At 56.3% G+C, this 24777-nt stretch overlaps 1 protein-coding gene across 2 annotated transcripts in view; it reads right to left on the minus strand.

Annotated features, from left to right (window-relative positions):
* Positions 1–20882, minus strand: part of LOC140392890 (forkhead box protein J2-like) — a 61838-nt gene extending 40956 nt beyond the window's left edge. For both annotated transcript variants that reach the window (XM_072478653.1, XM_072478652.1), the window contains exons 1-3: positions 20803–20882; positions 19637–19711; positions 16282–16440 (exon numbers count right to left, since the gene is read on the minus strand). In XM_072478653.1, coding sequence (XP_072334754.1) covers positions 16282–16440; positions 19637–19711; positions 20803–20871 — 303 coding nt within the window. In that variant the 5' untranslated portion in view covers positions 20872–20882. The remainder of the gene's footprint in view (positions 1–16281; positions 16441–19636; positions 19712–20802) is intronic.
* Between the last annotated feature and the right edge of the window lie 3895 nt (positions 20883–24777).

A 24777-nucleotide genomic window follows, 5' to 3' on the forward strand; every position in this document is an offset into this window, starting at 1 on the left:
TAAAAAAAAAACCAACCCGTGGGGAAGAACGGAGGAAGTCCCCTACAGCCCTGCATGGGCCGGACCCGCAGTGAAACGGCGAGGAAAGCGGCCCTGGAGCAGCGGGAGAAGAAAGAAGAAGAAAGAAAAGAAAAAAACAAAATGGCGGCGCCCATGGACAGAGAGGAGATCGAAGAGTTCATCAAGTGCTGCTTCGAGGAGCTGCATAAGGAGATGGTGGCGCCTATACTGGCAATGGTGGAAAAACTTGGAGCAACCCAGAAAGCCCAAGAGGTGAAGATCCAGGAGATCCAGGAAAAAGTGAGTGAGAACGACAACGAGCTCGTGGGCCTGGCGGAGAGAGTGGAGCGGCACGAAGCGCTGCACAGGACGTGGGCGGGAAGACTCGAAGACCTGGAGAACAGATCAAGGAGAAACAACTTGAGGATCCTGGGTCTCCCAGAAGGAGTGGAGGGGGCCGATGCCGCGGCATATGTGGGCACAATGATTGGACGGTGATGGGTGCGGAGGCCCCCCCGGGATTGCTGGAGCTGGATGGGGCGCACCGAGTGCTGGCGAGGAAGCCCAAGGCAAAAGAGCCGCCAAGGGCGATGGTGGTGAGATTTCACCGGTTTACGGACAGAGAGAGGGTCCTGAAATGGGCCAAGAAGGAACGGAGCAGCAAGTGGGACAATGCGGAGATCAGAATATACCCGGACTGGAGCACGGAGGTCGCTAAGCGGAGAGCGGGTTTCAACCAGGCCAAAGCGGTGCTCCATCGGAAAGGGGTAAAATTTGGAATGTTGCAGCCAGCGCGACTGTGGGTTACACATAACGGCCAACACCACTACTTCGAAACGCCCGAAGAGGCGTGGACCTTTATATTAGCTGAAAAATTGGACTCTAATTGAGGGTTTGTGTGGGAGGGGGGTGTTTGAGGGTTGAAGTATGATGGTGGTTGTACATAGGGGGTCAACCACACGCAGGAAATGCTATGTGGGCTGGGGGAGAGGGACAAGGCCGCGACAGGAGCTGCGCCATGGGAGGCGGGGCAGGCTTTGGAAAGCGCAGGGTTGTCTTTCCCGCGCGCGGCAAAAAAAGGCGGGAAGGGGACAAAGGAATGTACATTGATTGGGAGAGACCCACACGGGGGGGTTAAAGGGATGGCGGGGGAAGCCGGGGTCAGCAGGTGTCAGCTGACTTACGGGAGGGATATGGGGGGAGCAAAAAAGCTAGACGGGGATCTAGCGGGGGGGGGCGGGGAGGGAGGGGAGAGGAGGGAGGGGGGGGAAGGGGGGGGGGGGGAAAGGGTTGCTGCTGCACTGGCCGAAAGAGAACGGGACACAGAAGAGGTGGCTGGAGCGGGGGTCCCCCAGCTGGGGGACTGGAGAGTGAGGGAGACGCGGACAAGGGACTGGCCAAGAAAAGGAGATGGCTAGTCGGCGGGGCGGGGCGGGGGCGGGGGGGGGGGGGTGGGGGGGGTGGGGGGTGGGTGGGTGGGGGGTGGGTGGGTGGGGGGAGAGTCCCCCCAATCCGGCTGATAACGTGGAACGTGAGGGGCCTGAATGGGCCGGTGAAGCGGGCTCGAGTGTTCACGCACTTGAAAGGGACTGAAGGTAGATGTGGCAATGCTCCAAGAGACACACCTGAAGGTGGCGGACCAGGTCAGGTTAAGAAAGGGATGGGTAGGACAGGTATTTCACTCGGGATTGGACACAAAAAATAGAGGGGTGGCAATTCTGGTGGGAAAGCGGGTGTCATTTGAGGCCAAGACTATCGTAGCGGATAATGGAGGGAGATATGTGATGGTGAGTGGTAGGTTGCAAGGAACGTGGGTGATGTTGGTAAATGTATACGCCCCGAACTGGGATGATGCTGGATTCATGAAGCGCATGTTGGGGCGCATTCCGGACCAGGAGGTAGGAGGACTAATAATGGGAGGGGACTTCAATACGGTGCTGGACCCAGCACTGGACCGCTCCAAATCAAGGACGGGAAGGAGGCCGGCGGCGGCCAAGGTAATTAGGGGGTTTATGGATCAGATGGGGGGAGTGGACCCATGGAGGTTTGCAAGGCCGCAGGCCAGGGAATTTTCTTTTTTCTCCCATGTGCATAAGGCTTACTCCCGGATAGATTTCTTTGTTCTGGGCAGGGCGCTGATCCCGAGAGTGGGGGGGACGGAGTATTCGGCCATAGCCGTTTCGGACCATGCCCCGCACTGGGTGGAACTGGAGCTGGGAGAGGAGAGGGACCAACGCCCGCTGTGGCGGCTGGATGTGGGACTGCTGGCCGATGAGGTGGTGTGTGGGAAGGTGAGGGGGTGTATTGAAAGGTACTTGGAGGCCAACGACAACGGGGAGGTGCGAGTGGGGGTGGTATGGGAGGCGTTGAAGGCGGTGATCGGGGAGAGCTGATCTCCATCAGGGCTCATAGGGAGAAGATAGAGGGAATGGAAAGGGAGAGGTTAGTGGGGGAGATCTTGCGGGTGGACAGGAGATACGCAGAGGCCCCGGAGGAAAGATTACTTTGGGAAAGGCGACGGCTCCAGACGGAGTTTGACCTGCTGACCACGGGCAAGGCGGAGGCACAGTGGAGGAAGGCGCAAGGGGCGACTTACGAGTACGGGGAAAAGGCCAGTCGGATGCTGGCGCACCAGCTCCGTAAGAGGGCGGCAGCGAGGGAAATAGGGGGAATCAAAGATGGAAGGGGAGCCACGGTTCGAGGGGCAATGGAAATAAATAAGGTATTTAAGGATTTCTATGAAGAGCTGTACAGATCCCAGCCCCCAGGGGGGGAAGGGGGGATGAGGCGATTCCTGGACCAGCTGGGGTTCCCGAGGGTGGAGGAGCAGGAGGCGGTTGGTTTGGGGGCACCAATTGGGTTGGAGGAGTTGAGTAAGGGTTTGGGGAGCATGCAGGCGGGGAAGGCCCCGGGGCCGGACAGGGTCCCGGTGGAATTCTATAGAAAATATGTGGACCTGCTGGCCCCGCTACTAGTGAGGACCTTCAATGAGGCAAGAGAGGAGGGAACCCTGCCCCAGACAATGTCGGAGGCGACAATCTCCCTGATCCTAAAGCGAGACGAGGATCCACTGCAATGTGGATCGTACAGGCCGATTTTGCTCCTCAATGTGGATGCTAAGCTATTGGCGAAGGTACTGGCCACTAGGATTGAGGACTGTGTCCCGGGGGTGATTCACGAAGACCAAACGGGATTCGTAAAGGGCAGGCAGTTAAATACCAATGTGCGGCGTCTCTTAAACATGATAACGATGACATCGGAGGAGGGAGAGGTGGAGATAGTGGCAGCTATGGACGCGGAAAAAGCCTTTGACCGAGTAGAGTTGGAGTACCTCTGGGAGGTATTGCGCAGGTTTGGTTTCGGGGGAGGGTTTATTAGATGGGTTAAGCTCCTTTATAGCGCCCCGGTGGCGAGCGTAGTGACAAACCGGCGGAGGTCGGAGTACTTTCGGCTGTACCGAGGGACGAGACAGGGGTGCCCCCTGTCCCCCCTCTTGTTTGCACTGGCGATCGAACCCTTGGCCATATCACTTAGGGAGTCTCAGAAATGGAGAGGGATAGTCCGCGGGGGAGAGGAGCATCGGGTATCGCTATACGCGAATGACCTGCTGCTATACGTGGCGGACCCAATGGAGGGGATGGTGGAGGTCATGCAGACTCTGAAGGAGTTTGGAGAGTTCTCGGGCTACAAGCTTAATCTAGACAAGAGTGAGTTTTTTGTATTACAGGCAGGGGACCAAGAAAGAGGGATAGGGGACCTACCGCTGAGGAGGACGGAGAGGAGTTTTCGGTATCTGGGGATCCAGATAGCCAGAAGCTGGGGGGCCCTACATAAACTGAATTTGACGAGGGTGGTGGAGCAAATGGAGGAGGATTTTAAAAGATGGGACATGCTCCCGCTCTCGTTGGCGGGTAGGGTGCAGTCGGTCAAAATGGTGGTCCTTCCGAGGTTTTTGTCCGTGTTTCAGTGCCTCCCCATCGTGATCACCAAGGGCTTTTTCAAGAGAGTAGGTAGGAGTATCATGGGGTATGTGTGGGCAAATAAGACCCCAAGGGTTAGGAGAGGGCTCTTGGAACGCAACAGGGACCGAGGAGGGTTGGCTTTGCCAAACCTCGAGAGTTACTACTGGGCAGCAAATGTGGCGATGGTCCGTAAGTGGGTTATGGAGGGAGAGGGGGCGGCATGGAAGAGGATGGAGATGGCGTCCTGTAAAGGAACGAACCTGGGGGCGTTGGTAACGGCACCGCTGCCGCTCTCGCCGACAAAATACACCACAAGCCCGGTGGTGGCAGCAACACTAAAGATCTGGGGCCAGTGGAGAAGACACAGGGGTGCAATGGGAGCATCGGTGTGGTCCCCGATCAGGGGTAACCACCGGTTTGTCCCGGGGAAGATGGACGGGGGGTTCCAAGGCTGGCATCGGGCAGGGATTGGAAGAATGGGGGACCTGTTCATTGACGGGACATTTGCGAGCCTGGGGGCACTGGAGGAGAAATTTGAGTTACCCCCGGGAAATGCATTTAGATATATGCAGGTGAGGGCTTTTGCGAGGCGACAGGTGAGGGAATTTCCGTTGCTCCCGGCACAAGAAGTTCAAGATAGGGTGATCTCGGGGGTATGGGTCGGGGAGGGCAAGGTGTCGGAAATATACCAAGAGATGAAAGCAGAGGGGGAAGCGCTAGTAGGAGAATTGAAAGGTAAATGGGAGGAGGAGCTGGGGGAGGAGATTGAGGAAGGGCTATGGGCTGATGCCCTGGGTAGGGTTAATACCTCCTCCTTGTGTGCCAGGCTCAGTCTGATACAATTTAAGGTGGTCCACAGAGCGCATCTGACGAGGGCGAGGCTGAGTAGGTTCTTTGGGGTAGAGGATAGATGTGAAAGATGTTCAGGGAGCCCGGCGAACCATGTCCATATGTTTTGGTCATGCCCGGCACTGGAGGGGTTCTGGAGAGGAGTGGCGGGAGTAATATCCCAGGTGGTGAAAGTCCGGGTCAAGCCAAGCTGGGGGCTAGCAATATTTGGAGTAGTGGACGAGCCGGGAGTGCAGGAGGCGAAAGAGGCCGGCATTCTGGCCTTTGCGTCCCTAGTAGCCCGGCGAAGGATCTTGCTATTGTGGAAGGAGGCGAAGCCCCCTAGCCTGGAGGCCTGGATTAACGACATGGCGGGGTTCATAAAATTGGAGAGAATTAAGTTCGCTTTGAGAGGGTCTGCACAGGGGTTCTACAGGCGGTGGCAACCGTTCCTAGATTATCTCGCGGAGCGTTAGAAGAAGGGCGATCAGCAGCAGCAGCAACCCTGGGGAGGGCGGGGGGGAACGAGAGATTGTTTGAGGGGATGGACGAGTGGGAGATAGCACGGAGGGTGGGGGGAAACGGTACGCGCGGCCAAGAGCCAGTGTATAAAGCTATGTAAATATACCATCTTGCCTTGTATATATCTTGCTCAGGGAGAATTTGCGTTATTTTGTTACGGGGGCGGGGGGGGGGGGGGCGGGAGGGGGGTGATTGTTTGTAAAGGGGGAAAAAATTGTGTTGTTAAAAAACCTTAATAAAAAATTTTTTTTTAAATAAGGTTTGAGGGCCGATTCCATAGTGGCGTTGTAGTTGATTAAATTGATGCGACCATCAATTCACACGAAACCAGGAGTAGAAGTAAACTGTGGCTTTAATCAACTAAAACAGTGCCTGCCTGCGACTGATCTGTTAGTGGGAGCCACTACAGGGCGACTGCTCTTTATACCTCCCCTCAAGGGGTGGAGCCAGGGGCGGAACCCACACAGGCCCCAACATGCTACATCATAGGTAATACCTTACAATGGTCCATAGGTGGAGCCCAAATGGGCAACAGCGTAATACAGATATGTACATGGTGAATTGTTACAGCAATACATTCACCACACCCTGTTAAAGAGGGAGTCTCTCTCTCTCTCTCTGTCAGGGACCCCTGTTAAAGAGGGAGTCTCTCCTCTCTCTCTCTCCCTGTCAGGGACCCCTGTCAGGGATGTAATGTTTTTGTCGGATGGCCTGATTCATTACAAGAACACTTGTAGCTAAAACTATAAACGATTTATTAACATTAACTGTGTAATGATAGCAAGCACAAGCAACCTGTGATGAACTGTTACTGCCTTATCATCATGTAAGGTGATGTCCCCTTTAAGACCAGGCTTGGAACCCTGGGGACTTGCCTCTGGCTCCGCCCATCTGGGAGCCATACATAAAGGCCTGCCTCATGGTCTGTATAGCAGTCAGCTCTCGTCCATATCTGTAGCATAGTCATTAGCCTAATAAAGCCTTCTTTACAGTTTAATCTCTAAGCGTCATTATTGAGGGTACCTCAATTTATTAGGCTGAACTAGATTCAGGATGGACGCAGGCCTAAAACCAGAGAAGCTCAATCTGGAAGCACGAACACCGGAGGCAAAGGAAATTTTTAAATACTAGCTGCGGTGCTTCGAGGCCTACCTGGACTCCGCAGAGACTCCCATCCTGGGGCCACGCAAGCTGCGCCTACTCCACGCCCGGGTGAGTCACAGAATCTCCGCCACGCTCGAAAAGGCAACGACTTATGAGGAAGCGATTGAGTTGCTCCGCAAGCGGTTTGTCAAACCCGTCAATGAGGTGCACGCCCGGCATCTGCTCTCTACCTGCCTGCAGCGCTCCGGGGAATCGCTCGACGAGTTTGTTGAGAAACTCACTGCGCTCGCCAGGGACTGTGACCACCAGGATGTGACAGGGGAAGTCCATATGAACCTGCACATCAGAGATTCTTTCGTGTCCGGCATCCGCTCGACCTACATCCGGCAGCGACTGCTCGAAAACGGGGCAATAGACCTCCAGGAGACGCTAACGCTCGCCTCCTCGCTGGAGGTGGCCCGACTTAACTTGGGTACATACCCCGCGGACTCTGCCAGCCCCCCCCGGACTTCCTCAGACTCGCCCGTATTACAGGCCTGCGCCACGCGGCGACCCGCTCACCATGGGGGCACACCTTGCTACTTCTGCGGGCAGGGCCAGCACCCACGCCCACGCTGCCCAGCCCGCTCCGCGATCTGCTGCGACTGCGGGAAGAAAGGGCACTTTGCGAGGATCTGCCTGGCCAGACCCAGGGGCCAGAAAAACAAAGAACAAAGGCCTCGCAATGCTGCTGCGCACCGACCCGACACGTCCTCTTCTGACGCGTCATCAGCCTCGTGCGAATCATGGGAACAGCCATCTTCTCGACCCGACACGTGCGACCAACGGCAGCGGCCATTTTACGACTCCGACTACCCGCGACTGGGTGCGGTCACCCTCGATCAAACTCGGCCAAAACACCTGCAGGACTCCATGATGCAGGTCCAGGTCAACGGGCACGACACTGCATGCCTCTTCGACTCCGGGAGCACGGAGAGCTTTATCCACCCTGAAACGGTAAGGCGCTGCTCCCTACGCACCCATCCCACATCCCAAACCATAGCCCTCGCATCTGGGTCCCACTCGGTACAAATCACGGGGTACTGTATTGCGGATCTCTCGATCCAGGGCGCCAAATACACCCGTTTCAAATTTTATATCCTCCCTCACCTCTATGCCCCCCTGCTGCTCGGACTGGATTTCCAGTGCAGCCACCGAAGCCTGACATTGAAGTTCGGCGGACCCTTGCCCCCCCTTACGGTGTGCTGCCTTGCGACACTGAAAGTTGCACCCCCCTCGCTATTCGCTAACCTCACTCCTGACTGTAAGCCCGTCGCCACCAGGAGCCGGCGCTACAGTGCCCAAGATATGGCTTTTATCAAGTCAGAGGTCCAGCGTTTACTGGGAGAGGGGGTCATCGAGGCTAGCAACAGCCCTTGGAGAGCGCAAGTGGTGGTAGTCCAGTCCGGGGAGAAGAAACGGATGGTCGTGGATTATAGCCAGACCATAAACCGATTCACGCAGCTTGATGCGTACCCCCTTCCTCGCATCGCGGAAATGGTAAATCGGATCGCCCAATACAGAGTCTTTTCCACGGTCGACCTCAAATCTGCCTACCACCAGCTCCCCATCCGACCAAAAGACCGCCTCTATACTGCCTTCGAAGCAGCCGGCCGGCTCTTCCACTTCCTCAGGGTCCCCTTTGGTGTCACAAATGGGGTCTTCGTCTTTCAAAGGGCGATGGACCAAATGGTGGACCAGTACGGTTTGCGGGCTACATACTCGTACTTGGACAATGTCACCATCTGCGGCCATGATCAGCAGGACCATGACGCTAACCTCAAAAAGTTCCTCCAGACCGCCCGAGCCCTTAACCTGACCTATAACGAGGGCAAATGCGTTTTCCACACCACCCGGCTGGCCATCCTCGGCTATGTCGTGAAAGACGGGGTCCTAGGTCCCGACCCCGACCGCATGCGCCCCCTTGAGGAACTCCCTCTCCCCCGCAGCCTCAAGGCCCTCAAACGGTGCTTGGGGCTTTTCTCCTATTACGCCCAGTGGGTCCCCAAGTATGCGGACAAAGCCCACCCACTCCTAAAGACCACCACTTTTCCCCTCTCGGCTGAGGCCCAATTGGCCTTCAACCGCATCAAGGCCGACATCATCAAGGCCGCCATGCACGCGGTGGACGAAACCATCCCTTTCCAGGTAGAGAGCGATGCATCAGACATCGCCCTGGCTGCTACCCTCAATCAAGGAGGCAGACCAGTAGCGTTCTTCTCCTGAACCCTCACTGCCTCCGAGATTCGACACTCTGCAGTCGAAAAGGAGGCACAAGCCATTGTGGAGGCTGTGTGGCGCTGGAGACACTACCTCGCCGGTAGGAGGTTTACCCTCGTCACCGACCAACGGTCGGTCGCCTATATGTTCGATAACACGCAACGGGGCAAAATAAAGAACGATAACATTTTGAGGTGGAGGATCGAACTCTCCACCTACTCGTACGATATCAAGTATCGTCCAGGGGAGCTCAACGAGCCCCCAGATGCCCTGTCCCGCGGCACATGCGCCAACGCGCAGGAGGACCGCCTGCAAGCCATCCACAATGACCTCTGCCACCCGGGGGTTACCCGGCTCGTCCATTTCATCAAGTCCCGCAACCTACCTTACTCAACCAAGGAGGTCAAGGCCATGGTCAGGGCCTGCCAGGTCTGTGCGGAGTGCAAACCGCACTTCTATCGGCCAGACAAGGTTCGGCTCGTGAAGGCCTCGGGCCCCTTTGAGCGACTGAGCGTGGACTTCAAGGGGCCCCTCCCGTCCACCAACCGTTATGCCTATTTCCTCACCGTGATCGATGAGTTCTCCCGTTTCCCATTCGCCATTCCCTGCACCGACATGACCTCAGCCACGGTGATTAAGGCACTGCACAGCATCTTCACCCTGTTCGGTTTCCCTGCTTATATCCACAGCGACCGGGGTACATCGTTCATGAGCGATGAACTGCATCAGTATCTGCTCAGCAAAGGCATCGCCTCGAGCAGAACGACCAGCTATAACCCACGGGGAAACGGGCAGGTGGAGAGGGAGAACGCGACCGTGTGGAAGGCTGTCCTTCTGGCCCTGCGGTCGAGAAATCTCCCAACCACCCGCTGGCAGGAGGTCCTACCCGATGCCCTACACTCCATTAGGTCACTCCTCTGCACGGCCACAAATGAGACCCCTCATGAGCGATTGTTTCGCTTCCCCAGGAAGTCTACCTCCGGGGTCTCGCTTCCACCTTGGCTGACGGCTCTGGGACCTGTTCTTCTCTGGAGGCACGCGAGGAGCCATAAAACGGACCCCCTAGTTGAAAAGGTCCGACTGCTCCACGCCAACCCGTTACGCCTACGTGGAGTACTCCGACGGCAGGCAAGATACGGTTTCCCTCCGGGATCTGGCGCCCGCTGGATCCTCCACCACAGACGCCCCTTCTCGCGCCGCTCCCCTGCAGGACCCGTCGCCCCCTACAACACACCCCCTTCCGGCCCTACCACCCGTTGGTGAGCTCCTACCGTGCGCCCCCACTTTACACACCCCGCCGGCGCCGGCTCCGCTACCCCCGGCCCTGCCTAATTCCTCTGCCCCGACCCGGACCGAAGCTCCGACCGCTGTGCTCCCGGATGTGCCCTCAACCGGGACGTCCGTGCCCGCCGCACCACCGCCCGAATTGAGGAGGTCGAGGAGGACGATCCGGCCGCCGAGACGGATGGACCTATGATGGCACTTCACCCCCGCCGGACTCCTTTTTAAACAGGGGGTGAATGTGATGAGCGGTTACTGCCTTATCATCATGTAAGGTGATGTCCCCTTTAAGACCGGGCTTGGAACCCTGGGGACTCCGCCTCTGGCTCCGCCCATCTGGGAGCCATACATAAAGGCCTGCCTCATGGTCTGTATAGCAGTCAGCTCTCGTCCAAATCTGTAGCACAGTTATTAGTCTAATAAAGCCTTCTTTACAGTTTAATCTCTAAGCATCATTATTGAGGGTACCTCACAACCTCTCTCTTCAACTTCCTCCAGCCAGTCTGAGGGGTCACCTGACTCTAACATTCACTTATACACCAGTGAGTCTCGCAGTGATCAATCAGTGAATTACAACACAACCATGATGTCACTGCAAGGGACCCTTGTTACTTGTTAAAGAGGGAGTCTCTCTCTCTCTCTACCTGTCAGGGATCCCTCTTAAAGAGGAAGCCTCACTCTCTGTCAGGGACTCCTGTTACAGAGGGAGTCTCACACTCTGTCTCTCTCTCTCCATCAGGGACCGCTGTTAATGAGGGAGTTTCTATCTCTCATGTAAGAGACCCTTGTTAAAGAGAGAGTCTCTCTCTTCCTCCATCAGGGACCGCTGTTAATGAGGGAGTTTCTATCTCTCATGTAAGAGACCCTTGTTAAAGAGAGAGTCTCTCTCTTCCTCCATCAGGGACCACTGTTAAAGAGGGAGTATTTCTCTCTCTCCGTCAGGGACTCCTGTTACAGAGGGAGTCTCTCTCTCTCTCTGTCAGGAACCCCTGTTACAGAGGGAGTCTCTCTCTCTCTCTCTCTGTCAGGGACTCCTGTTAATAAGAAAGTTTCTATCTCTCTCTGTCAGGAACGCCTGTTACAGAGGGAGTCTCTCTCTCTCTCTGTCTCACTGTCAGTGGCCTCTGTTACAGAGGGAGTCTCTCTCTCTCTCTGTCAGGGACCCCTGTTACAGAGGGAGTCTCTCTCTCTCTCTCTCTCTCTGTCAGGAACCCCTGTTACAGAGGGAGTCTCTCTCTCTCTGTCAGGGACCCCTGTTACAGAGGGAATCTCCCTCTCTCTCTCTCTCTCTCTGTCAGGAACCCCTGTTACAGAGGGAGTCTCTCTCTCTCTCACTGTCAGCGACCCCTGTTACAGAGGGAGTCTCTCTCTCTCTCTCTGTCTCACTGTCAGGAACCCCTGTTACAGAGGGAGTCTCTCTCTCTCTCTGTCAGGGACCCCTGTTACAGAGGGAGTCTCTCTCTCTCTCTCTCTCTCTCTGTCAGGGACCCCTGTTACAGAGGGAGTCTCTCTCTCTCTCTGTCAGGGCCCCTGTTACAGAGGGAGTCTCTCTCTCACTGTCAGGGCCCCTGTTACAGAGGGAGTCTCTCTCTCACTGTCAGGGACCCCTGTTACAGAGGGAGTCTCCCTTTCTCTCTCTCTCTCACTGTCAGGGACCCCTGTTACAGAGGGAGTCTCTCTCTCTCTCTGTCTCACTGTCAGGGACCCCTGTTACAGAGGGAGTCTCTCTCTCTCTCTCTGTCTCACTGTCAGGGATCCCTGTTACAGAGGGAGTCTCTCTCTCTGTCTGTCAGGGACCCCTGTTAAAGAGGGAGTCTCTCGCTCGCTCTCTATCTGTCTCAGTGTCAGGGACCCCTGTTACAGAAGGAGTCTCTGTCTGTCTCTCTCTCTGTCTCACTGTCAGCGACCCCTGTTAAAGAGGGAGTCTCTCTCTCTCTCTCTGTCTCACTGTCAGGGAGCCCTGTTACAGAGGGAGTCTCTCTCTCTCTCTTTGTCAGCGACCCCTGTTACAGAGGGAGTCTCTCTCTCTCTGACAGGGACCCCTGTTACAGAGGGAGTCTCTCTCTCTCTCTCTCTCTCTCACCGTCAGGGACCCCTGTTACAGAGGGAGTCTCTCTCTCTCTGTCTCACTGTCAGGGACCCCTGTTACAGAGGGAGTCTCTCTCTCTGTCTCACTGTCAGAGAGCCCTGTTACAGAGGGAGTCTCTCTCTCTGTCTCACTGTCAGGGACCCCTGTTACAGAGGGAGTCTCTCTCTCTGTCTCACTGTCAGGGAGCCCTGATACAGAGGGAGTCTCTCTCTCTGTCTCACTGTCAGGGACCCCTGTTACAGAGGGAGTCTCTCTCTCTCTCTCACTGTCAGGGAGCCCTGTTACAGAGGGAGTCTCTCTCTCTCTCTTTGTCAGCGACCCCTGTTACAGAGGGAGTCTCTCTCTCTCTGTCAGGGACCCCTGTTACAGAGGGAGTCTCTCTCTCTCTCTCTCTCTCTCTCACTGTCAGGGACCCCTGTTACAGAGGGAGTCTCTCTCTCTCTCTCTCTCTCTGTCTCACTGTCACGGACCCCTGTTACAGAGGGAGTCTCTCTCTCTCTCTCTCTCTCTGTCTCACTGTCACGGACTCCTGTTACAGAGGGAGTCTCTCTCTCTGTCTCACTGTCAGCGACCCCTGTTACAGAGGGAGTCTCTCTCTCTCTCTGTCTCACTGTCAGGGACCCCTGTTACAGAGGGAGTCTCTCTCTCTCTCTGTCAGGGACCCCTGTTACAGAGGGAGTCTCTCTCTCTCTCTCTCTCTGTCAGGAACCCCTGTTACAGAGGGAGTCTCTCTCTCTCTGTCAGGGACCCCTGTTACAGAGGGAGTCTCTCTCTCTCTCTCTCTCTCTGTCAGGAACCCCTGTTACAGAGGGAGTCTCTCTCTCTCTCACTGTCAGCGACCCCTGTTACAGAGGGAGTCTCTCTCTCTCTCTCTGTCTCACTGTCAGGAACCCCTGTTACAGAGGGAGTCTCTCTCTCTCTCTGTCAGGGACCCCTGTTACAGAGTGAGTCTCTCTCTCTCTGTCAGGGACCCCTGTTACAGAGGGAGTCTCTCTCTCTCTCTCTGTCAGGGCCCCTGTTACAGAGGGAGTCTCTCTCTCACTGTCAGGGCCCCTGTTACAGAGGGAGTCTCTCTCTCACTGTCAGGGACCCCTGTTACAGAGGGAGTCTCCCTCTCTCTCTCTCTCTCACTGTCAGGGACCCCTGTTACAGAGGGAGTCTCTCTCTCTCTCTGTCTCACTGTCAGGGACCCCTGTTACAGAGGGAGTCTCTCTCTCTGTCTGTCAGGGACCCCTGTTAAAGAGGGAGTCTCTCGCTCGCTCTCTATCTGTCTCAGTGTCAGGGACCCCTGTTACAGAAGGAGTCTCTGTTTGTCTCTCTCTCTGTCTCACTGTCAGCGACCCCTGTTAAAGAGGGAGTCTCTCTCTCTCTCTCTGTCTCACTGTCAGGGAGCCCTGTTACAGAGGGAGTCTCTCTCTCTCTCTTTGTCAGCGACCCCTGTTACAGAGGGAGTCTCTCTCTCTCTGACAGGGACCCCTGTTACAGAGGGAGTCTCTCTCTCTCTCTCTCTCTCTCACCGTCAGGGACCCCTGTTACAGAGGGAGTCTCTCTCTCTCTGTCTCACTGTCAGGGACCCCTGTTACAGAGGGAGTCTCTCTCTCTGTCTCACTGTCAGAGAGCCCTGTTACAGAGGGAGTCTCTCTCTCTGTCTCACTGTCAGGGACCCCTGTTACAGAGGGAGTCTCTCTCTCTGTCTCACTGTCAGGGAGCCCTGATACAGAGGGAGTCTCTCTCTCTGTCTCACTGTCAGGGACCCCTGTTACAGAGGGAGTCTCTCTCTCTCTCTCACTGTCAGGGAGCCCTGTTACAGAGGGAGTCTCTCTCTCTCTCTTTGTCAGCGACCCCTGTTACAGAGGGAGTCTCTCTCTCTCTGTCAGGGACCCCTGTTACAGAGGGAGTCTCTCTCTCTCTCTCTCTCTCTCTCACTGTCAGGGACCCCTGTTACAGAGGGAGTCTCTCTCTCTCTCTCTCTCTCTGTCTCACTGTCACGGACCCCTGTTACAGAGGGAGTCTCTCTCTCTCTCTCTCTCTCTGTCTCACTGTCACGGACTCCTGTTACAGAGGGAGTCTCTCTCTCTGTCTCACTGTCAGCGACCCCTGTTACAGAGGGAGTCTCTCTCTCTCTCTGTCTCACTGTCAGGGACCCCTGTTACAGAGGGAGTCTCTCTCTCTCTCTGTCAGGGACCCCTGTTACAGAGGGAGTCTCTCTCTCTCTCTCTCTCTGTCAGGAACCCCTGTTACAGAGGGAGTCTCTCTCTCTCTGTCAGGGACCCCTGTTACAGAGGGAGTCTCTCTCTCTCTCTCTCTCTCTGTCAGGAACCCCTGTTACAGAGGGAGTCTCTCTCTCTCTCACTGTCAGCGACCCCTGTTACAGAGGGAGTCTCTCTCTCTCTCTCTGTCTCACTGTCAGGAACCCCTGTTACAGAGGGAGTCTCTCTCTCTCTCTGTCAGGGACCCCTGTTACAGAGTGAGTCTCTCTCTCTCTGTCAGGGACCCCTGTTACAGAGGGAGTCTCTCTCTCTCTCTCTGTCAGGGCCCCTGTTACAGAGGGAGTCTCTCTCTCACTGTCAGGGCCCCTGTTACAGAGGGAGTCTCTCTCTCACTGTCAGGGACCCCTGTTACAGAGGGAGTCTCCCTCTCTCTCTCTCTCTCACTGTCAGGGACCCCTGTTACAGAGGGAGTCTCTCTCTCTCTCTGTCTCACTGTCAGGGACCCCTGTTACAGAGGGAGTCTCTCTCTCTGTCTGTCAGGGACCCCTGTTAAAGAGGGAGTCTCTCGCTCGCTCTCTATCTGTCTCAGTGTCAGGGACCCCTGTTACAGAAGGAGTCTCTGTTTGTCTCTCTCTCTGTCTCACTGTCAGCGACCCCTGTTAAAGAGGGAGTCTCTCTCTCTCTCTCTGTCTCACTGTCAGGGAGCCCTGTTACAGAGGGAGTCTCTCTCTCTCTCTTTGTCAGCTACCCCTGTTACAGAGGGAGTCTCTCTCTCTCTGACAGGGACCCCTGTTACAGAGGGAGTCTCTCTCTCTCTCTCTCTCTCTCTCACCGTCAGGGACCCCTGTTACAGAGGGAGTCTCTCTCTCTCTGTCTCACTGTCAGGGACCCCTGTTACAGAGGGAGTCTCTCTCTCTCTGTCTCACTGTCAGAGAGCCCAGTTACAGAGGGAGTCTCTCTCTCTGTCTCACTGTCAGGGACCCCTGTTACAGAGGGAGTCTCTCTCTCTGTCTCACTGTCAGAGAGCCCTGATACAGAGGGAGTCTCTCTCTCTGTCTCACTGTCAGGGACCCCTGTTACAGAGGGAGTCTCTCTCTCTCTCTCACTGTCAGGGAGCCCTGTTACAGAGGGAGTCTCTCTCTTTTTGTCAGCGACCCCTGTTACAGAGGGAGTCTCTCTCTCTCTGTCAGGGACCCCTGTTACAGAGGGAGTCTCTCTCTCTCTCTCTCTCTCTCACTGTCAGGGACCCCTGTTACAGAAGGAGTCTCTCTCTCTCTCTCTCTGTCTCACTGTCACGGACCCCTGTTACAGAGGGAGTCTCTCTCTCTCTCTCTCTCTCTCTGTCTCACTGTCACGGACTCCTGTTACAGAGGGAGTCTCTCTCTCTGTCTCACTGTCAGCGACCCCTGTTACAGAGGGAGTCTCTCTCTCTCTCTGTCTCACTGTCAGGGACCCCTGTTACAGAGGGAGTCTCTCTCTCTCTCTCTCTCTGTCTCACTGTCAGGGACCCCTGTTACAGAGGGAGTCTCTCTCTCTCTCTCTCTGCCTCACTCTCAGGGACCCCTGTTACAGAGGGAGTGTCTCTCTCTCTCTCTCTGTCTCACTGTCAGTGACCCCTGTTACAGAGGGAGTCTCTCTCCCTCTCTCTCTCTCTCACTGTCAGGGGCCCCTGTTACAGAGGGAGTCTCTCTCTCTCTCTCTGTCTCACTGTCACGGACCCCTGTTACAGAGGGAGTCTCTCTCTCTCCGTCTCGCTGTCACCGACCCCTGTTACAGAGGGAATCTCTCTCTCTCTCTCTCTCTGTCTCACTGTCAGGGACCCCTGTTACAGAGGGAGTCTCTCTCTCTCTCTCTCTCTGTCAGGGACCCCTGTTACAGAGGGAGTCTCTCTCTCTTTCTCACTGTCAGCGACCCCTGTTACAGAGGGAATCCCTCTCTCTCTTTCCGTCTCACTGGAAGGGACCCCTGTTACGAAGGGAGTCTCTCTCTCTCTACGTCAGGGTCTCCTGTTGAAGGGGGTACTCACTATGAGAGGAGGAGCCAGTGTGACTCGATCGAACACATGCTGGGTATTGACCTGCACAGTCCTGGAAACCTCTCCACTGCCCGATGCCTGCTCGCCTTCCGAGGACACAATCACAGGTGGGATCTTACTCTGCACATCTTGAGCAGAAGTAACGCACACCTGCAGAGAGTTCAAGAAAACAGTTGACAAATTAAATTTAAACTCCCAACCCGAGGGAGCGCTGCACTGTCATTGGGTCATTTCTGAGGGAGCGCTGCACTGTCAGAGGGTCAGTACTGAGGGAGTGCTGCACTGTCAGAGGGTCAGTACTGAGGGAGCGCAGCACTGTCAGAGGGTCAGTACTGAGGGAGTGCCGCACTGTCAGAGGGTCAGTACTGAGGGAGCGCAGCACTGTCAGAGGGTCAGTACTGAGGGAGTGCTGCACTGTCATTGGGTCATTTCTGAGGAAATGCCGCACTGTCAGAGGGTCAGTACTGAGGGAGTGCTGCACTGTCAGAGGGTCAGTACTGAGGGAGCGCAGCACTGTCAGAGGGTCAGTACTGAGGGAGTGCTGCACTGTCAGAGGGTCAGTACTGAGGGAGCGCCGCACTGTCAGACGGTCAGTACTGAGGGAGTGCCGCACTGTCAGAGGGTCAGTACTGAGGGAGTGCTGCACTGTCAGAGGGTCAGTACTGAGGGAGCGCAGCACTGTCAGACGGTCAGTACTGAGGGAGTGCCGCACTGTCAGAGGGTCAGTACTGAGGGAGTGCTGCACTGTCAGAGGGTCAGTACTGAGGGAGTGCTGCACTGTCAGAGGGTCAGTACTGAGCGAGTGCCGCACTGTCAGAGGGTCAGTACTGAGGGAGCGCCGCACTGTCAGAGGGTCAGTACTGAGCGAGTGCTGCACTGTCAGAGGGTCAGTACTGAGGGAGTGCTGCACTGTCAGAGGGTCAGTACTGAGCGAGTGCCGCACTGTCAGAGGGTCAGTACTGAGGGAGTGCTGCACTGTCAGAGGGTCAGTACTGAGCGAGTGCTGCACTGTCAGAGGGTCAGTACTGAGGGAGCGCAGCACTGTCAGACGGTCAGTACTGAGGGAGTGCCGCACTGTCAGAGGGTCAGTACTGAGGGAGTGCTGCACTGTCAGAGGGTCAGTACTGAGGGAGCGCAGCACTGTCAGACGGTCAGTACTGAGGGAGTGCCGCACTGTCAGAGGGTCAGCACTGAGTGAGTGCTGCACTGTCAGAGGGTCAGTACTGAGGGAGTGCCGCACTGTCAGAGGGTCAGTACTGAGGGAGTGCCGCACTGTCAGAGGGTCAGCACTGAGTGAGTGCTGCACTGTCAGAGGGTCAGTACTGAGGGAGAGCTGCACTGTCAGAGGGTCAGTACTGAGGGAATGCCGCACTGTCAGACGGTCAGTACTGAGGGAGTGCTGCACTGTCAGAGGGTCATTACTGAGTGAGCGCTGCACTGTCAGAGGGTCAGTACTGAGGGAATGCCGCACTGTCAGAGGGTCAGTACTGAGGGAGTGCTGCACTGTCAGAGGGTCAGCACTGAGTGAGCGCTGCACTGTCAGAGGGTCAGTACTGAGGGAATGCCGCACTGTCAGAGGGTCAGTACTGAGGGAGTGCTGCACTGTCAGAGGGTCAGTACTGAGTGAGCGCTGCACTGTCGGTGGGTCAGTACTGAGGGAGAGCTGCACTGTCAGAGGGTCAGTACTGAGGGATCACCGCACTGTCAGAGGGTCAGTACTGAGGGAGTGCTGCACTGTCAGAGGGTCAGCACTGAGTGAGCGCTGCACTGTCAGAGGGTCAATACTCAGGGAGTGCTGCACTGTCAGAGGGTCAGTACTGAGGGAGTGCCGCACTGTCAGAGGGTCAGTACTCAGGGAGCGCCGCACTGTCAGAGGGTCAGTACTGAGGGAGCGCTGCACTGTCAGAGAGTCAGTACTGAGGGAATGCCACACTGCCAGAGGGTCAGTACTCAGGGAGTGCCGCACTGTCAGAGGGTCAGTACTGAGGGAGTGCTGCACTGTCAGAGGGTCAGTACTGAGAGAGTTCCGCACTCTCATAGGGTCAGTACTGAGGGAGTGCCGCACTGTCAGAGGGTCAGTACTGAGAGTGCTGCACTGTCAGAGGGTCAGTACTGAGGGAGTGCCACACTGTCAGAGGGTCAGTTCTGAGAGAGTGCCACAATGTCAGAGGGTCATTACTGAGGGAGTACAGCAATGTCAGAGGGTCGGTACTGAAGGAGCGCCGCACTGTCAGAGGGTCAGTACTGAAGGAGTGACACACTGTCAAAGGGTCAGTATTGAGGGAGTGCTGCACTGTCAAAGGGACAGTATTGAGGGAGCGGCGCACTATCAGAGGGTCAGTACTGAGGGAGCGGCGCACTGTCAGAGGGTCAGTTCTGAGGGATCGCTGCACTGTTGGATGGTCAGTACTGAGGGAGTGCCGCACTGTCAGAGGGTCAGTATTGAGGGAGCGTGGCACTGTCGGAGGGTCAGTATTGACGGAGCGCCGCACTGTCAGAGGGTCAGTATTGAGGGAGCATGGCACTGTCGAAGGGTCAGTATTGACGGAGCGCCGCACTGTCAGAGGGTCAGTACTGAGGGAGTGCCGCACTGTCAGAGGGTCAGTACTGAGGGAGTGCCGCACTTTCAGAGGGTCAGTATTGAGGGAGCTTGGCACTGTCGGAGGGTCAGTATTGACGGAGCACCGCACTGTCGGAGGGTCAGTATTGACGGAGCGCCGCACTGTCGGAGGGTCAGTATTGAGGGAGAGCCGCACTGTCGGAGGGTCAGTATTGAGGGAGAGCCGCACTGTCGGAGGGTTAGTATTGAGGGAGAGCCGCACTTTCGGAGGGTCAGTATTGTGGGAGAACCGCACTGTCGGGGGGTCAGTATTGAGGGCGAGCCGCACTGTTGGAGGGTCAGTATTGAGGGAGCACCGCACTGTCGGAGGGTCAGTACTGAGGGAGCACCGCACTGTCGGAGGGTCAGCACTGAAGGAGTGCCGCACTATCGGAGGGTCAGTATTGAGGGAGAGCCGCACTTTCGGAAGGTCAGTATTGAGGGAGTGCCGCACTCTCAGAGGGACAGTATTGAGGGAGAGCCGCACTATCGGAGGGTCAGTACTGAGGAAGTGACGCACTGTCGGAGGATCAGTATTGAGGGAGAGCCGCACTATCGGAGAGTCAGTATAGAGGGATAGCCGCACGGTCGGAGGGTCAGTATTGAGGGAGAGTCGCATTGTCGGAGGGTCAGTATTGAGGGAGTGCCACATTGTCAGAGGGTCAGTATTGAGGGAGCACCTCACTGCCCCAGAGATTGCACTGTCAATATGATTTTTTTTTAAGGCCACCCTGTTTATAGCTGTACCTGAGATGCTCCAGAATGGTCGCCAGGGACATTAGAATTGACCGAAGCAGCAGACAGACTGGTCATGTGTTCCCACTGTAGGTAGACAGATATTATTACCACCATCAAACAATCCCGGGACCAGTCCAGAGATAATCCCAACAGCCATAAACCACTTTACACAATCCCAATGGAGCCAAACATTTTCCCCTTCACTCCCACTGTACACAATCCCAATGGACCTAAACCCCTTCCTGTTCACTCCCACTGTACACAATCCCAATGGACCCAAACCCCTTCCCGTTCACCCCCACTGCACACAATCCCAATGGACCCAAACCCCTTCCCGTTCACTCCCACTGTACACAATCCCAATGGACCCAAACCCCTTCCCGTTCACCCACACTGCACACAATCCCAATGGACCCAAACCCCTTCCCGTTCACTCCCACTGTACACAATCCCAATGGACCCAAACACCTTCCCGTTCACTCCCACTGTACGCAATCCCAATGGACCCAAACCCCTTCCCGTTCACTCCCACTGTGCACAATCCCAATGGACCCAAACCCCTTCATATTCATTCCCACTGTACACAATCCCAATGGACCCAAACCCCTCCATATTCATTCCCAATCCCAAAGGATCCAAACCCCTTCACATTCACTCCCACTGTACACAATCCCAATGGACCTAAACCCCTTCCCGTTCACTCCCACTGTACATAATCCCCTTGGACTCAAACCTCTTCCCATCAATCCCACTGTAAATAATCCCAATGGACCCAAATATCTCCCCTTCACTCCCACTGTACACAATCCCAATGGACCCAAACCCCTTCCCATTCACTCCCACTGTACACAATCCCAATTGATCCAAACCCCTTCCCATTAACTCCCACTGTACACAATCCCAATGGATCTGAATTCTTCCTGTTTACTCCCATTGTAAACAAACCTAATGGACCCAAATCCCTTCCCATTCTTTCCTACTGTACACAATCCCAATGGAAACAAACACCTATCCGTTCATTCCCACTGTACACAATCCCAATGGACACAAACCCCTTCCCGTTCTTTCCCACTGCACACAATCCCAATGGACACAAACCCTTTCCTCTTCACTCCCACAATACACAATGCTGGTGCGTTTTGTTCACAATGAGCTTCCTGGATACACTGCCTCACCTCCTCTGCCTCGTGCAATCTTTTGATACCGCGATGTGAGCATCCGTCCTCTTCGAGATTTCCTTCCATTCTCCAATATGATCCCTAAAAAGAAAGTGGTGTGACTTGTTACTTGTGCTTCAGTGCAGCGCTCCCTCAGCCCTGACTCTCCAACAGTGCGGCGTTCCCTCAGCACTGACCCTCCGACAGTGCGGCGTTCCCTCCAGCACTGATCCTCCGACAGTGCGGCGTTCGCTCAGCACTGACCCTCCGACAGTGCGGCGTTCCCTCAGCACTGACCTTCTGACAGTGCGGCACTCCCTCAGTACTGACCCTCTGACAGTGCGGCACTCCCTCAGTACTGACCCTCTGACAGTGCGGCACTCCCTCAGTACTGACCCTCCGACAGTGCGGCGTTCCCTCAGCACTGACCTTCTGACAGTGCGGCACTCCCTCAGTACTGACCCTCTGACAGTGCGGCACTCCCTCAGTACTGACCCTCCCACATTGCGGAGCTCCCTCACTGCTGAGACTCCAACTGTGCGGCGTTACCTCAGTACCGGCCTTCCGACAGTGTGGCGCTCACACAGCACTGACCTTCCGAAAGTACAGAGCTCCCTCTGTCATGACCCTCCGACAGTGCGGCACTCCCTCAGTACTGACCCTCTGACAGTGCAGCACTCCCTCAGTACTGACACTCTGACAGTGCGGCGATCCCTCAGTACTGACCCTCCGACAGTGCGGCACTCCCTCAGTACTGACCCTCTGACAGTGCAGCACTCCCTCAGTACTGACCATCCGACAGTGCGGCACTCCCTCAGTACTGACCCTCTGACACTGCGGCACTCCCTCAGTACTGACCCTCCGACAGTGCGGCACTCCCTCAGTACTGACCCTCTGACAGTGCAGCACTCCCTCAGTACTGACCATCCGACAGTGCGGCGATCCCTCAGCACTGACCCTCTGACAGTGCAGCACTCCCTCAGTACTGACCCTCTGAAAGTGCAGTGCTCCCTCAGCACTGACCCTCTGACAGTGCGGCGCTCCCTCAGTACTGACCATCCGACAGTGCGGCGATCCCTCAGCACTGACCCTCTGACAGTGCAGCACTCCCTCAGTACTGACCCTCTGAAAGTGCGGTGCTCCCTCAGTACTGACCCTCCGACAGTGCGGCGCTCCCTCAGTACTGACCCTCTGACAGTGCGGCACTCCCTCAGTACTGACCCTCCGACAGTGCAGTGCTCCCTCTGTACTGATCCTCTGACAGTGCGGCACTCTCAGTACTGACCCTCTGACAGTGCGGCGCTCCCTCAGTACTGACCCTCTGACAGTGCAGCACTGCCTCAGTACTGACCCTCTGACAGTGCAGCACTGCCTCAGTACTGTCCCTCCGACAGTGCGGCGCTCACTCAGCACTGACCCTCCGACAGTGCGGCACTCACTCAGCTCTGTCCCTCCGACAGTGCGGCGCTCACTCAGCACTGACCCTCCGACAGTGCGGCACTCACTCAGCACTGTCCCACAGACAGTGCGGCACTCACTCAGCATTGTCCCTCCGACAGTGCGGTGCTCACTCAGCACTGTCCCTCCGACAGTGCAGCGCTCACTCAGCACTGTCCCTCCGACAGTGCGGTGCTCACTCAGTACTGACCCACAGACAGTGCGCCGCTCACTCAGCACTGACCCTCCGACAGTGCGGCGCTCACTCAGCACTGACCCTCCGACAGTGCGGCGCTCACTCAGCACTGTCCCTCTGACAGTGCGGCGCTCACTCAGTGCTGACCCTCATACAGTGCGGCGCTCACTCAGCACTGACCCTCTGACAATGCGGCGCTCACTCAGCACTGTCCCTCCGACAGTGCGGCGCTCACTCAGTGCTGACCCTCCGACAGTGCGGCGCTCACTCAGCACTGACCCTCCGACAGTGCGGCGCTCACTCAGCACTGTCCCTCCGACAGTGCGGCGCTCACTCAGTGCTGACCCTCATACAGTGCGGCGCTCATTCAGCACAGACCCACTGTGGTAGTACCAGGTATTGCGGTACCTGAGAGGCTGATGACCATTGGTTAGACCCAGGAGTCTACCATTGGCTGTATTACGTAGCTCCGCCCTGACAGGCGGAGTATAAGAAACTGTGCCTTCCCAGCAGCCTTCACTTTCTGTACCGAAGCTGCTGGGGAACAAATTCTAGCAGATGAAAGCCTTCAGTTATGAAATCACTTCGTCTTGAGTGTAATTGATCGCGCATCAATTTAATCTACTAGACTTAAGCTGGAAGGATGGATCTCCGAATCAAACCAGAGTGCCTTCAACTCATCCCCCACGCGGAGAACTCAGCTGCAATTTTTAAACACTGGCTGGCGTGCTTTAAAGGCTACCTCGAGACATCCGGAGGTACCCCCTCAGAAGGACAGAAAATGCATCTCCTGCGCTCAAAGGTCAGCCCTGGGATCTACACCCTTATCGAGGAGGCGGCGAACTATGATGCCGCGATCGAACTACTCGAAGGACATTATATCCGCCCTGTAAATCAGGTCTACGCTCGCCACCTGCTTGCGACGAGACGGCAAAGCCCCGAAGAATCGTTGGAAGATTTCTACCGGGCGCTACTGGTGCTGGGCCGAAACTGTGGCTGCCCGCAAGTTTCGGGGAGCGAGCACATGGAACTTTTAATCAGGGATGCTTTCGTAGCAGGTATGAGCTCCCCAGATATCCGCCGAAGACTCCTAGAAAGGGACACTCTCGGACTTAGAGAGGCACGGGCCCTGGCAGGGTCCATGGACGTTGCCAACAGAAGCGCACAGTCCTATGTGCCTGACCGCGGGGCGGCCCCCTGGGCTGCGTGGCAGCCCGCAGCGGCAGCCCCACAGACCTTCCCCCTGACCCCGCAGGCCTGCGCTACGAGATGGCCCGCTAACGCCGCCGGGCCCCGCTGTTTCTTCTGTGGGCAGGCGAATCATCCCCGCCCGCGCTGCCCGGCCCGCACCGCCACCTGCAAAGGATGCGGCAAGAAGGGCCACTTTGTGGGGGTCTGCCAGGCCCGCGCCGTGGCCGCGGTCTCCAGCGACTATGGACTGCCGCAGCAACCCCCCCTTCAGGCCCCGACCGGCCAGCGCTCACCGCCACCCCCCCTATCCTAGGGCCACGGGCGCGGCCATCTTGCCCCTCGGACACCACGCTGGATGGGTGGGCGCCACCATTTTGTACATCGCCGCCGCCATCTTGTTCATCACCGGACACCATGTGCGACTCATGGGTGACGCCATCTTGGATGGGGCCCCAGGCCCCCAGCACGGCTGACTACGCGCTGCCCGATCAGAACTCGCAATTGCTTCATCTGGCCTCGGTGACACCGGGCCAAAGTCGACCCCGGACACTCACAGCGGCTACAACGATGGTCTTCATCAATGGCCACGAGACGTCTTGCCTGATTGACTCTGGGAGCACGGAAAGCTTTGTTCACCCCGACACGGTAAGGCGCTGTTCACTTGTAACCCACCCTGTAAATCAAGGGATCTCCCTGGCCTCCGGGTCACACTCGGTGGAGATAAAGGGGTTCTGCCTAGTGAACCTCACTGTCCAAGGCAGGAAATTCGACAATTTCCGCCTGTATATCCTGCCGCACCTCTGCACAGCTACCCTCCTGGGGCTGGATTTCCAATGTAACTTGCAAAGCCTGACCTTTAAATTCGGCGGCCCTATACCTCCCTCACTGTCTGCGGCCTTGCGACCCTTAAGGTCGACCCCCCTTCCCTGTTTGCGAACCTCACCCCGGATTGCAAACCCGTCGCCACCAGGAGCAGACGGTACAGTGCCCACGACCGGACCTTCATCAGGTCAGAGGTCCAAAGGCTGTTGAGGGAAGGGGTCATCGAAGCGAGCAACAGTCCCTGGAGAGCTCAAGTAGTGGTGGTGATGACCGGGGAGAAACATAGTATGGTCATTGACTACAGTCAGACCATCAACAGGTTTACGCAGCTGGACGCGTACCCTCTC

The sequence above is a fragment of the Scyliorhinus torazame genome, chromosome 16 (assembly GCF_047496885.1).
Source record: "Scyliorhinus torazame isolate Kashiwa2021f chromosome 16, sScyTor2.1, whole genome shotgun sequence".
Taxonomy (NCBI): domain Eukaryota; kingdom Metazoa; phylum Chordata; class Chondrichthyes; order Carcharhiniformes; family Scyliorhinidae; genus Scyliorhinus; species Scyliorhinus torazame.